We start from the raw sequence: 15,172 nt of genomic DNA, 5'->3' as shown, positions 1-15,172 counted from the left end.
GTGCCAGCAAGTCTGGGCTTCCAGATGGCCAAAGCTCAAGGGCAAGGAACTATGCCAGAATTTCCAGCAACCTGCTATTAAGCTGGCACCCAAAAAACCATTGAGCCCAGGCTAGGGGATCTGGAAGCCCTTTAAATCCAGCCAGAAGCTTTGGGCTGTCTGCTGGAGAACTGGAGCTCAAACTGATAAATCCTGGGAGAAGCTCTAAATGTAGAGCCTCGTTCCTGGGCAGACAATAGGAATATCAGTTTCACAAAGCAGATACAGGATTTGCATAGTTTCTGCTTTTCAGGAAATTTTTTAAAAGATACATATTTCCTAGGGGAAAAAAAAAAAAAAGTCCTGGTTTTGAAGTTTAACTGGAAAGCCCCTGGACAGAAACAGCACTGGTTGACACCATTTATACATATCTGCACAAAAATCAATCAATGATTAGTAGTTCTGAACTTTCCATGCTCACATCTCGATTACACTCATATATCTCCCTTCAGTGGTGCCTTGCAGCTACATATAAGACTGTCAGTCACTCAGAAATGGAGTCAGAAGGCCGTGTACCTATAAATCTCCCTCACGCCCTGTGAACATGACACTTGTACACCAAATTAAAAGCCTGAGTTGTACTTCGCAAAGCAGGAATATGAGAGCCTGCATGTTTGCCTTGTGATACTGTATTTTTACATCATTACAGCAGGACAAAATGTCATCCTACCATAATGTAAGAAAATATCAGTAAAGCAGCATGATGAGGGATGAATACAGCTGCGTTTAGTTTTCGTTTCCTAGTGCATGTACATGAAAGAACTGAATGCAATAATCAGATATAAAATAGTGTTGTTACCAGGTCATCATCCTCAGTCTTTACAGTATTCACGCTGTAATTAGCTGGTAGCAGGGTCAGGACAAGTATATTGTGCATGTAACTGGCTGATTCGTTGTTCTTGAAGTACGTGTTACTGCAAAGCAAAGCACAAGAACCCCACAAGCAATCAGCAACAGGGGCAGTGGTAACCATGACAGAATCACTCTCCTTTCCCCAGCAGCACTGTTATTTAACAAGTTAAAACACTAGTTCTAAAAATAAAATTTCATCAGTGACAAAACTCTTTATGCTGCTCATTCCCTGATGACAACTTCTGTGCTTAACTACATTAAAAAGTAATATCAAAGAGATTTGGCAATCTGAAATGCAGAGGTTGCAGTGAGTCATTGTTATTGTAACTGTTTGGTTTCTGTCCTGTTTATTTGCTCTTCTTTCAAGCAGGAATTTAAATTTATTAAAACTGAGTCTCCTCTTGGAATCCACAGTACTGCAATGTGCAGCTTCTTCATGTTATTGTACATGTTTCTGACCTCTTCTGCACTCTTTTGAATGTCCCTCTGATTTTGATGTTTCTTTCTAGAATAAATCACAGCAGGATTTGCACTAAAAGCATTTAACAGGAGGGCATGAACCACGGAGGTGCAGAGAGGAGCATATCAATTTGTTTATTTCAGTGAGATAGGAAAATCAGAGGAAACTATGTGAACTTGAAAACTGTGCTAAAGCAAGCAGCAAAGGTTGCGGCTTTCAGGTATCTTGGGTCTCATCATCCTGGCAGTCCATCTGGAAGCACTTTGCACACTGGTAACCACTGGATTCCATGTCACAGTGGAATTTAGCAATAGATATTAGTGTCAAATGTCAACATCTGTCATTGCTCTAGCTAGATTGATAAAAAATAAACAAAATTATATGAACCTTCTCTCATTATTCATGTTTGATCATCCTTTTACACCTGAACTGTCTTTTACATTGCACTTTTCATCCTGAAGGATTTCAAAGTGCTTTTCCTTCCTGCTTGGACTGAACTACCCAGGTGAAACTTCATTACACTCCACCAGATTGGATAATCCCACAACATCTCATCTCCCCTGAGAGAGGCTTAAACACTGTGTTTGTGTCCTGGATGCCAGAGGGCTGGGAGATGAAGAAAAATTAAATCCATCACTTTGTCTGAGGAGCTTGACTCCTGGAGAAGCATGAGACTTTACCTACTGTCTTCTCTTCCTGTGGATCTAACACATGTCTGTATTTTGCTTCTCTTTTAAGAACAACATGATTGGAGATACTCAGCAAAATCAGAGATATGTAGCAAATTTAAGGAGGAAAGCATATGAAATGGGCTGAGGCAGCTGTGTTTGTCAGAAGGATGCATATTACAGCAGACAAGATCCTAATCACCCTCACTTGTTGTGAGGCAACAATTATACATGCAAAACCAGCACGTAAAAGCACTCCAGTACATATTCCCCATTGTGTATTTGCAAAGAAACGGGAATTGTGGCCAGTTGACTCAGAAAATGCAACTGGGGATTCCTAGTGCTTATATAAAGTAGGGGAAAGTCTAAAGCTCTTAGAGGCACTTCTGAAAATATGTATATGGTGAACTTAAAACTATACAGGACAGCTCACTTTTGCCTTGTGACTATCCATGGCATTAAGATGCCAGCATAGTCCCAGGTATGGTTTTCGTTCAGGGCAACTAGTTCTCTCCAAGACTGTGACTGGCTACAGTGACAGGAGCCATACCCATAAAGCAGTTTGGGCATCTACACTTAGCCACACAGATGTGAGCTGCTCTGTGACAGCTACACTTAGAGACAGAGCAATCAGTTCCCACATATAGACAAAGCTTTTGAGGTTATCATTGATGAGGCTATCATTGATAAGGCCAGTTTGTATCAGACCTCATCGATAAAGATTTTGTAATTAGCAATATAAAGATGAAATTGAACAGCAGAAAACTTAGGTTGTATGCTAAGAATCGTCTCTGAAAAGATAGATTTATATAGCTATACAGGTGTTGAAGAGATAGTTATAAAGTAGAAGAGTTTAAAACTGGATAAAACAGTTATACCAGTCTTTTAAATAAAGTAACAAATGGACCCTAGAAAAACATACTGTAAGCCACGTTTACATAATTGCCTGGCTGGGCAGAGTGTATGAAAAATGTACAGTATCTCATACGAACATCTAATGACCATTCTAACTTTGGACTCTACGCTTCTCTCATGGCTTCCATGTGCACAGGATGACGTTAACTCTACCTGCTCTGTCTCTGCCTTACATAAATATTCTGTGAACTAAAGCGGATGTTATAGAGGATATGCCATGAATTAAGCAGCTTAGATAAATGGCAAGACACAAGAAAAGACAGCAATGGAAAACATTTTGTGAGAAAGCATTTCCTCAACAAAACAATTCTGCTCAGACTATTTCCATTGCCCCTATCCTTTGTCAGACTGCAGAGAAAAGAGGAAAACAAAGCTAATACTTTACTTGAAGAGATCTATCAGGATGATAACAATGTCCTTATCCACTTGCGCCGTCCCTAGGTCTGTGCTGACGTCATATGTAGAGCCGCACATGATGATCACTACAGAGTGGGCAAAAATGGAAACAGATTGGTGAAAGGTACAGACAAGAAAAGCATATTTGCCTGTTCCCTGTGCTTGACTAACAGGCATATTACGTGTGCTGTGCTGAGACCCAGGCACAGAGGTACAACCTGTATGCAATTATTTGAAGGAAAGTGGTAAAAGGTACCTCAACATCTGGACCATTTTCTATCTGATTGCACCAGAGCACTGCCATTATATCACTCAAATAAGCATCAGTAGTTCTGAATATGATCATTTCTAACTTAAATGGCATTCAAGTTATAGTTTCACTGGTTTTCTTATTACATTCGCATTCATTTGGCCTGATGATGCCATGTGCTTAGTCTTAGGAGAAGACGAGGTATTTACTACTCCATTATTGTAGTTTAGATGGATCTCTTTCAGAAGAAGTGACCCTCAGTGGCACAAATGAGACCTATGTATGTACCAGGACTGCAAACTGAGGAATGGTAGAGAGGTAAACGTTCAAGGGCAACAAAGCTGGTGAAGGGTCTTTATGAAGAGTGGCTGAGGGAACTGAGGTTGTTTAGTCTGGAGAAAAAGGAGGCTGAGGGGAGACATGATCACTCTCTACAACTAGAGGTTGTAGTGAGGTGGGTGTTGGTCTCTTCTCCCAAGTTACAAATGATAGGATAAGAGGAAACAGCCTGAAATTGTGCCAGGGGAGGTTTACATTACGTATTAGGGAAAAAAATTCACTGCAAGTGTTATCAAGCACTGGCAAAGGCTTCCCAGGGAAGTGGTTGACTCACCAATCCTGAAGGTATTTAAAAGATATGTATATGTGGCTATTAGGGACGTGGTTTAGTGGTGGACATGTCAATGCTAGGCTAACAGTTGGACTCAATGATCTTAAAGGTATTTTGCAACCTTGATAATTCTGTGATCTAAAGTCTTTCTAAGAAGGAGCTGTGATTCCCATATTTCTGAATCTTTCACAAAACAGAGCTTGTGCCTAGATGGGATAATTCAGCCCTGGAAAATTCTCTGGAACCAGAATGTTCCCCAATTTTACAGGACTGGATAGAGGAATCTAGGAACGTTGTGCCATTTTATGTTTGCATCCACATGAAAGAATACATCTGTGTTTCTCCAGCGTTTCTGTGTAAAGTCTATGACTCAAATGTAACTAAGGGCTAGATCTGATTTCCTGAGTAAAGCAACTTACCAGCAGGGGGGAGAGTGCACCCTGAGCCCCTCCTTACCATTGCTTTTCCGCTTTGGATTTTTCACAATATCTTTAAGCTGATCTGAAGTCCTTAAAGTCTCCTTGAACTTCAGTTTTTCAGAGAATTCTGTGATTCCAGCTTCTAGTGCATTCATGTACCTGATACAAGGGAGCACAGATATTGTCAGAAAATTTTTAACTCACCACATTCTCCTAAATGAGCCAAAATATGAGACAGGCCGTTTACAGCACACAACAGTGTTTGTAAGGTAGTATGGAACTTCTTTTTATTTGCAGTAATAGAAGACAGAAAATCAATACAGTATATGAAAGGCTTAGAAGTGTTTGGAAAGTCACCCAGAGGTATTTGAGTTTGATTGTACAAAGGTTGTATTTGGATAATGCAATAATGTAGTAAGATGTTAACAATTAAGAAAACAGGGATATGGGGAAATTGCCGTGAGACAAACCAGGAGGCAGAGCCAGGAAGAATTGCTGTTTTAAGACATCAGTGGTCATCTTAGAAGGCACATGTGAATGTTCAAAGGAGTAAATGAGAGCTGCAGAAAGAACTGAGGTTAAAAACACACACATACCCTCGCTGTGAGAGAACAAAGTGGAAAGAAAGCAGCAATAACAAAAAAAAGCACCTATACTCAGTCAGATGAAACTTGAAGTGTTAAAATGAGGACAGCAAAAAACCTCAAAAACAACCAAGTGAATAAAAGATAGACAAAAGTTTAAGCGAAAACAGCCAACTCCTAAATCCTATTCTTGCCTCAACATGTTATGTCTGAGAAGAGACATTTGGTCTGAAGTTAATGCAGAGGGAATGCCTAAAAAAGTCTCTTTGTTTTCAAACTGCTTAACTTTTGATCTAGCAATACTGGCATCTCAGCCCTATAAACTATTTCTTTTCAGGAACAGAATTATTGACTATTAGTTTAAAAGAACATACGCATAATTGAGACACAACCTGATTTTGCTACCACTGAGTATTGACTTATTTTTAGACATATATGGGGAAAACATTTAGCCCATGCAGTATAACTTGTGCATTAGTAAAAATTGATTTTTTTTAAGATTTGGAAATACAAAAACCTTCAAGTTGACAGTTTCTATTAGAGCTGAACGAGATGAATTTTTACAACTATAAGGGAAAAATGGGCAGAGATACAAATATGGTTTTATAAATTCATCTATAAAGAAGAGGAGCCTGTATAATTCTGAAATCATAAAGAAAGTCCTAAGCAGAATTATTAATAAAGATAAAGTAAGAAATGGTTGAGAAATAACTTATACACATTCACTTCCCTGAAAGGTATGAAACCTACAGAATTAAATTAGCTAAAGTGTTTGTAGTGCTTTGGCAATTGTATCTGTAAACATGGAGAAATTGTGATTGGAGTAAGAGATGTGAAGTTCACTGATGTTTCAAAGCATCAAAGAGAGGTAATAACAACAATTACATCATACAATCAAGTTGCTATTTATGCTATAAAAGAGGGATGAAACAACAAAAGTCTCTAAATATCTACAAGACAGTGATCTTGGTGAATCAGAGATCAGTTTTGAGGCCCCTTAATCTAGAAAAAAAATTGCATTCTGTATACAAAATATACTGTAAGTACGTGCTTATATCACTCTGAAGCCAATACAGTCATGAATGTTGCTTTAAATTCTACAGGTTCCTCGGGTTATGAAATGGAAAGATAAATAAAGTTATTTCCATGAATTCTTGTCTGCCTTCAAGCTACATTTATAAAATTAGTAGGAGAAACTAGATGATCCTTGTTTTAATTAATTGACATTTTATGTCCCAAAATTGGAATAAAAGAAAATCAAAGGAGCATAGAAACACTCACATGAACTAAAAATTAAGTAAGAGTCAATAATAGAAGGGTAATGATAAACATCAGTATATTAAAGAGTCTATTTTACTGAAAGTAGTCTTTCATTTTATACAAGGAGAAAACCCAGCACTCCTGAAAATCAAGCACAGACTGATGTCTCAGGTCATGAAGTGAAACTGTCTCCTTTGTTCCAAACCAATGAGAGCACAGCTTAAACTCCATAATCACTGGGGGCATTTTTTTTCAAAGAAAGACAGAGTTTGAACCTTGGAAAAGTTTAGGAGTAGCAATAGTGCCCACAGATTGAAGCCATTAATATGGAGAAACATTACAAGAGCTTGATAAGACCCTTGACCTAAAAAGGCATCTATGGACAGCCCAATGAAGGAGTCTCTCATGTCACACTATTTACATCAAGAATGCAGAAAACAGGTATTTTCAGCAGCAACAAGTTGTAGGCTGCTCTGTCCCCAGGAAAACCCAAGGCTTGAGAGAGCTTAAAAGTAGACTGAGACAAACATTCAGATGTGCAGTACAGCTAAAGGGTTTCCTTCTCTCATTCTTTAGTAGCCATAAAGCACCTCCCAAAATATAGGACTCAGACAGTTTGTAATAATCATGTCCAAGGATGGAGACGGAGTTTATCAACAGCAGGGTCAGAGGCGGATCCAGATCTTACCAGAAGCACGCCTCTGAGTTTTCAGTCCTCTTGTAAATGTAGGTAGATTCCCAGGCTGTGGTTTTGAATGGCAGCTCAAACTCTTTCCAAAAATAATAGAAGAAGCTATTCACTTTCCTGGCTGGGGTCAAAAGGCGGGTTAGGTTTTCATTGTAGTCACAGGACAGTCCAAAACTCCCTACAGAGATCAGAGGCAGGCTCAGTACTGTTTCAACTCTGAAGGGAGAGACAAGAGGACAAATCTGAATGGATTGCTGTTGCATCAAGGCAGCTACCACATTATTTCCATTCTCAGCTCCCACTCCTCTTGTACCCTGCATTACTTTGATAGCAAGCTGAACCTGAAACAGAAGGATCCTCAAGAACAAACGTGAATTTCAAGTCAGTATTGGCCCTGAAAAGTCATGTTGAGTTGATCCAGGCTTCTTCTCTCACTGCCTACAGTTCCCCATGCCCTTTTGGATACTGTGCACTGTTTCAGCCCAAGGACTGTGACAGCAGTCCAAAGGCCCAAGCATCCCTGGCTGCCATTTACATGGGATGGATTTGCTCTCTTTATCAGGTCAGTGCTGGAAGATGAGAGCTTTTGCCATCATAAAAGCTTTACATCTACATCTCAAAGCAAGTATTTTAGTTTCACTATGGCATATTTTAGTAGCTGTACAATAGCAGGAGCCAGGGAGAAAAAATAAAGGTAACCCTCTGTTGGCAGAGAATATGTAAAACAAAGATATATTTTACCCACAGAGACACTAAGTTTTTAGGGATAAAAAATGTTTTGAGTCCTTAATCAATCAATCAATCAATTAATCAACTTACTGTCAGTTATTAGAAAAGTTTCCCTTCTAGCAATAGGACTCCATCAATGGCTTTGGAATGGGATATTCTCCTTAACAAACATAGTGCTAAGCAAGAGTATTACTGCCTTGACTGTAGACCTTGAGGTGCCTGATGTATCCTAAACCCCAGTGTCTCTGCTGGCCTGCTGTACACAAAACAAGTTTGTTCAGCAGCTGATATCTTTAACATCACAATGTTAGGGGGAAGTGGTAGTACTTACGAGATCATTTGGTAGGTGGCATAAGTGCAAGCAGGTCCTATGACAGCACAGCCAAGAGTACCATTATTCTGCAAGGAATCAGAAAGGGTCAGTAGCGGAGACTGGCAGAGAGGGGAGGATGGGAGAATGAAGAACGCTTTAGGATTTGAGGAGTCATAGAATTTACCCGACAAAAGCAAGAAGAGGGTAGCAAAGGAGCTACAGAAAGGTTAAAAGAACAAAACTAGAATGAAGAAAGAAGGAATCACCAAAAAAAACTAAGAAAAGACAGAGGACAGAATAGTGTCTGTGAGTATGACCTTCATATGACAGACAGCAAGTTAGAATTAAAATGTTTCAAGCTACAATTGCCCACATGATATCACACATCCCAGTAGCGCTTGCACTTGCAAAAGACAGAAGGATTGGAATTACAAGATACTGTATATCAGAAACATGTTTGGTTATGTGCATATGAAGCTTGTATGAAAAAATATCCTTCCATGACCACCAAACGAAGCCTGACCAGTAGGTTTGTGTGTCATGAGGGGCTTCTTAACAAAGACTATGGCATGTGCTCATACATTAGTAGATTTGAGAGTTCATGTTGTATTGACAAAGCTTCACTCAAATGTGATAGTTATTGGACATAAGAAAATTCACCAAGACAAGGTTTCTTATAAAGCACCAATTCTAACTGAGGCTTTTCCCCACACTATTAATTTAGTTTCTCCCATGTGACTTCTGTGATTTCTAGTGAGAAGTGAGCACTCCATCTTTGCCCTCTGGGCATAGTTCCATACACATTTCTCTGGTATCCGTGCCAGCCTAATAACCTCTCTGCCTACATGTCCTTGCACAGCTCTCTCCTTTACATATTTGTGTTAACTCATGGTGAACCAGATCAGGGGTTGATCCAGTTGGAAAGGGACCTTTTTTGCTCTACTTGGGCTGTTTGAATGTTCAAGTTTTGGTTTTATTGGTTGGTTGTTTGGGGGTTTTTTAATGGATCACTTTGGCTATGTGGCCACGCAAAGAGCTGTGCAGATATAAGAAGGAAGACAACTCAAGCATAAGAAAAGGAGCCTGAGGCAGAAGGCTGCTTTAGCTGGCACTGCCACGAAATGTCTGATGAGAGCCTCTGTGATAATAGAATCTCTCTCTAGTATGTTCCTGTTTGTCTTCACAAAACACGCAGGAACATTCTCTCTTTGAAAACTTCACTTCTCTGTCAAATTTGTTTGGCACTGAAAAACAGGATCAGAAGGTAATAAGGAAAGAGAGAGATACATAAGTACATGCACACAGAAAGAAAAGAAGTCTTGTCTTCTTAGGAAATCAACTTAAAGAAGCCTGCTACTCACATAAATTTCCTTGATGAGCTGCACACCTTCACAGGTGCTGGTACGACAGCCTACTGAGACATAGAGTGATGAGGTAAAGCTATTGAATGTGGCATCGACAGTAACATTTTCTCCTGTAACACAAATACAAAAATAAACAGCACCATGAGTTGCAGAGAATCACTAATACACTGTATCTCTCTTCCTCTGACACAGGTCTGTGCAGCCTTATGCTAGGATGTCTCCCATCCAAAATGCTGCTACAAAGTCCACCTACCACCTAATTCTCACTACTTAAGATGAGACTTTAAAACTTGCTCCAGTGTGGAGTGATGACTTGTGCTGCAGAGTGTTTCAGAGCCTACAAAGTAGAAATACTTTCAGTACAAAGTATTTCTAGTGTTAGCCATTATTAAAAAGATTTTTAAGGCTCTGTAGGAAGCAATTGAGAGATTGCTTTCCAATAAAATTGGACAAATTCTCTCAAACTAGAGGATAGAAAAGGAATAGGCATCATTTCTTTGGAATCTCTTTTTCCCATGACATTCTAGAGAGTGATAATAGATTGGTGACGTTGAGAGGTAAGATATTAAAATGAAAGTATAATTTGCAGTGACTCTAAACAAGGGGGAAACCTACGAATTGCAGATTTTTCACACAGATGAGGTCAAGAGGAAGTTTTTCTTTCAGAAAGTAGAGGCTAATCTAATCCAGGAGATGAAGCAATGGCATCCCAGTTGCAACTCTAGATGGATCTTATCTGCTCCAGTTCAGCAGTTCCCATGTTCCAAATCCCAACAGAACATTTCCAGAAAAGCATGCAGGAAGAGTCTACTCAAACGCCAGGAAAGCAAATATGGTTCTGCCCATCTGTAGAGCAATTCTATTTTTACAGAAGGAGGTCATTATTTCTGTGACATCTACATAAGGCAAATGGACAGGGAGGGAGCCTGTCTGAGGAGCAGTTTGCCGAAGGTCAGATGAGTAGAAAGCTGTGGCACAAAGTCTGACAAGTAATCATAGCAGAAGAGGGATAACCAACACCCATTACCTTACCTCTCAACTCATCTTGTACCCTTCTCAAGGATTGTTCCACAACTGATTGCAAATGATCAACTCTTGTTGGAATATCCGAGTAATTCAGGAGCATCACATTGATCACATACTTGTTGGTACTACACTCATATGAAACAACTTGTTGCAGCAGCTGGACTGAGAAAAACAAAGGCCAAAGGGCCAGACTCAACATCAGTTTCTTCATTATCGCTCAGTTTAAACCCATCTTTTCTTTTTCGTCTCCCGTCTGTCTTTCAGACACTCTACAATGCGTTTGTTCCTGGATAGGACAAAAGAGATCTTCACTGTGTAGATTCAAAGACAGGCTGTACAATCCTTCTCAGGCACTTCCCTATCCCACTCCCTGCCTTCACCTCTGCCCGTCCCTCCAGTGTACTAAGTGGCACTTCTGTTTGTGAAAAACTGGCAACAGCAAAACTAAGGAAAGGAGAGAGGTTAAAGGTTGCTACCAATGTTTGCTCATGGAAAGGCCAAGGCTGTAAAACAGAAGCATTACCTGAAACCTGCCTGATAAGGGCACTAACTCTTCATCACAGGGATGAGCTGAGAGAAGGAAGGGGAGGAGACAAATGGACTGTAAAGACGACTTTTTAAATGGAAGTCAAATACAAGGTCCGTTAAAACCTTGAGGAAAACAGATGGTTGCTTCATGTTTGCATTGCCCTACATCTCTGGTTACATTGCACACTTTGCTGGTTGGGCTCATAAATCAAGGGTACATTTTCCTCTGTGATAAATTACGAGTTTCATTCCTTCAGCTTTTACCATTAAGGCACTTTTTGTGTTGGCAAAAATGTCTGACTGCAGACTTCCAAACAAAGCCTTGCAGGCAAAGCCTTGAAATACCTTGAAAGGTGTTGAATACACTTCAAATATAATTGCACAGGCTATATTAGTACCAAATTATTCTTGTTCTTGATTCTTTCTTATACTGAACGGCAAAGGTGACCATAAGCCAGCATTTAAGAGCAGACCTTGAACACCTCAGCATATCTAATCTAGCGTTTGTAGTTAGTAATACGGTAATTCTCAACTAGTAGGCTGTCATGTAAACAACTGGACTAGTATGGCTGGCTAGAGCCACAGACTCAGAATGGTATATAGCTTCTCCTGCTGAGATCATCTGCTCATCACTGCCTCGTTTTATAGGTATTTGCAAAGTCCTTGAAACTTATTCCTTATAAGTCAATAAGAGATTTGTCATTAACTTCAGCAGAGCAAGATTTGAATTTTATACTCTTCTCGGCCTATTTGAGAGAAACAATTAGAAAGTCTGGATAATGCAAGTAGAACTGAGTACTTTACATTGCTTGTCACACAGGGAATATGCAATGGCACTGACGTCTCCATGGTTTTGTATTTACTCGTGTATTTATTTGGTGTTTATAGCAGCCTAAAAGTGTCCTTTAAAAACAAAAGGTAAAGTTAACTATAGCCTTGGCACAGGCTTATAGTTAACTTTACTCTCTCCCTGTCCCACTGCCTTCACGGTCACACAGGGAGTCCTCAGCCAGAACATGTTAAAAATTAGTTGTTGATCACTTAACTTTTTAATTGTCTGGTGTGTGTAGTATCTCAGCATCAAACCCTTTGATGGGAGCATGTCTTGAGTGAGTGACGTGGATCAGGAGGAAGTGCAGCAGGAAGCTGCAGCTGGGTTGAAACAAGCACTCCCAGGAACCATCCGAACACCATACTTTCCCTTGTACCTCAGGGCTTTGCACATCAGACACAGTTGTCTGGCAGACTGATCAGTAACATCTGCTTCATGGCATAAGAGAGACAAAGAAAAGCTGTGGCATCGTGCTGTAAACGTGGGAGTTACTGATACTCTAGATGATCATGAGGGTGGAGAGAAGAAAAAGTAAACAAGTGAGTCAGATATTTAAAGCATAAAACTTGATGGGCCTGCCACAAGCAAGAGCTAAAACTTTTGTATATTTGTATTTGCTGCTGCCTGTGCCTGAGGGATCTTTAATTCCGAGGGAATAAAAAAGGTGAAACATCAATGCCAGTCCATTCATTGTGCCCTGGATGAAGAAAGAAGCTAAGCTCCCAAGGATCCCAACCAGCTTCATCTAATTCTTTCATAATGTCCAATCTAGCAGTCTATAAAAACAAGAGGTTGCCAGTGACACAAACCAGACAGATACAAAAAAAATATCTTCCAATATCTCTTCAGGGCACTGCCTCTGCTATCTCACTTTTCTCTAATCATGAGTCAGCTTTCACACTTTAAAGATCAGTCAGGGAGGAATACAGTTCAGAAACCTAGAAGTCAAATTATGTGTCAGAAGAATGAAAACAAAAAGGCTTTTTGACTCCTACAGGCAACTACAGCTTTAATCAGAAATACTGTCTTACAATAGAACTACAAGTAATGGCAGCACTCTGAAGGCAATGCAAATGACTTTGCCTTCTCCTTAAAGAATATGATGTCATGGGGAAGCAAAGTAAGAGACTCAAACACCAGGAATATCCTGCCAAAGGTAACCTCCCATGACATTTCCAGTATAAGCCACAATTTTTTTCCTAAGAAAGTTCTTAAAGCACGTATTCTGGAATTACTTAATGTCTTTTAAGAGTCAAGGTTAAGTCACCTTATAAGGAATTAGGTGCTAAGAAATTGCATCTGACATCCCCAGCTTGTTTTTTCTAGTTGTGGCTTCCAGGCATCAGCTACTGTTATCAGGAAGGTAAAAAGATCCCAACATTAAGTATCTTCATTGTTGTTGTGGTTTAACCACAGCCAACAACTAAGTACCATGCAGCTGCTCGCTCACTCCTCTCCAGTGGGATGGGGGAAAGAATCAAAAGAGTGAAAATGAGAAAACTCATGGGTTGAGACAGAGACAGTTTAATAGGCAAAGTGAAAGCTACACACACAAGTGAAGCATAACAAGGAATTCATTCCCCACTTCCCATGGGCAGGCAGGTGTTCAGTCTTCCCCAGGAAAGCAGCATTCCATCATGTGTAATGATGACTTGGGAAGACAAACACCATCACTATGAACATTCCCCCTTCCTTCCTTCCTTCCTTCCTTCCTTCCTTCCTTCCTTCCTTCCTTCCTTCCTTCCTTCCTTCCCATCTTTATATGCTGAGCATGATGCTATATTGCGTGGCATCTCCCTTTTGTCATTTGCAGTCAGCCGTTTCAGCTCTGTCCCCTCCAAACTTCTGTACCACCAGCCCATTTGATGGTGGGGTGAGATGAGAGGCAGAAAAGGCATTTACCCTATGTGAGCACTGCTCATCTCTGTGTTATCAACACTGTTTTCATCGTAAATCCAAAACATAGCCCCACACTATGAAAGAAATCCCAGCCAAACCCACCACAACTATTTGCAAATATGTATCTAAAATATCTGTTCTTAGGCATATAATAGTTTGAGCACCTCATCTGGTAACTATAGCATTAGTAACAGCTCATGGAGGCCTTTCTTTGAACCACTGAATGTAAACCTTGTAGTTTATACCTTTTTCTGCCTTCAGAAGCACAGGGATGATTAAGATTCAGATAGGCAGGCCCTGTATGTATTTGTCTGAAGACAAAATTCAGTCCCTTACCATCAACAGTAATACTTGTAACTATATCACATACCTACAAAACACCATAATAGGTCTCTAGATATTCTTATAATCTTTATTAGACTAGAAATACCAACTCCAACTAACTCACCAGAGAACTGTATCATTTGCTTTAGTGAAAAGTGATTTTTAGTGCCTTATTCTACAGGACTATTTGTTTGTTCTCTCTGTTTTATTGGATAATAAACAACCAGATATTATAGGGTGTATGTGAAACAGACAATCAGAACTGACTTTCTGGTCTAAAACTACTCTGAGAGGTTCTCTTAGTCTTCTGGAATATTCAAAGACACTCAGAGAAAAAGAAACCAGAAGAGAAGAAAAATCAGAAGAGTTGTTTCTCTAAATCTCTCACCCTATATAAGATTATGCTGTACAGAATACTTTCCAAACCTTTTTTAGTGGTCCACATGACAGGGCTTTCCTCATTTTAAAGGCTTCTTTTTTGTACAGAGTTTGAGAGTCCTGAAAAATGGGAATGATATGCCAACCTGGGCATCACAGAGTCCATTGTAAAAGTGCAGCCCTATTAAGAACAAGGCACTGTGCATCTCCAATAGCTTTACTATATTCATTTTTAGGATCTTTTCACTGGCATGTAGTCTAATTCTTGTTTAATTACAAAGAATTAATTCCATCTGACCACTAAGAAAAAAGAAAGCAGAGAGAAGATACAGAATGAAAATGTCAGGAAGCTCAGAAGATCCAGAGAGTCACGGGAAAGTACCAGTTGCCCCAGTCAGTCAAACGACTACTGTGGAAGTTGACACCAATATCTCTAATAAGTCTGATGACAATATAGGCATATTGTCAGCTCACCTTCAAATTCTTTGGTATGAAGGACAACCATGTAGCATTTTTCAAGCAACTATTTCATAAAGAAATATGCATTGTGACACAATTGCCTTCCTTTGCAGTACAAAAATTTTGTCAGTTTCCTTTAAAATGGAAAATTTGTCTACATATTTGCTACAATTATTTAT

At 39.7% G+C, this 15,172-nt stretch overlaps 1 protein-coding gene across 1 annotated transcript in view; it reads right to left on the bottom strand.

The window, feature by feature from the left end:
* Positions 1-10,784, bottom strand: part of GUCY2C (guanylate cyclase 2C) — a 44,434-nt gene extending 33,650 nt beyond the window's left edge. The window contains exons 1-7 of the mRNA XM_010202461.2: positions 10,580-10,784; positions 9,545-9,657; positions 8,202-8,269; positions 7,142-7,357; positions 4,647-4,768; positions 3,320-3,416; positions 839-953 (exon numbers count right to left, since the gene is read on the bottom strand). Of these exons, the coding sequence (XP_010200763.1) occupies positions 839-953; positions 3,320-3,416; positions 4,647-4,768; positions 7,142-7,357; positions 8,202-8,269; positions 9,545-9,657; positions 10,580-10,784 (936 nt within the window). The remainder of the gene's footprint in view (positions 1-838; positions 954-3,319; positions 3,417-4,646; positions 4,769-7,141; positions 7,358-8,201; positions 8,270-9,544; positions 9,658-10,579) is intronic.
* Between the last annotated feature and the right edge of the window lie 4,388 nt (positions 10,785-15,172).

The sequence above is a fragment of the Colius striatus genome, chromosome 1, assembly GCF_028858725.1.
Source record: "Colius striatus isolate bColStr4 chromosome 1, bColStr4.1.hap1, whole genome shotgun sequence".
In the NCBI taxonomy this organism is placed as follows: domain Eukaryota; kingdom Metazoa; phylum Chordata; class Aves; order Coliiformes; family Coliidae; genus Colius; species Colius striatus.
This window is presented reverse-complemented; position numbering and strand designations above follow the sequence as displayed.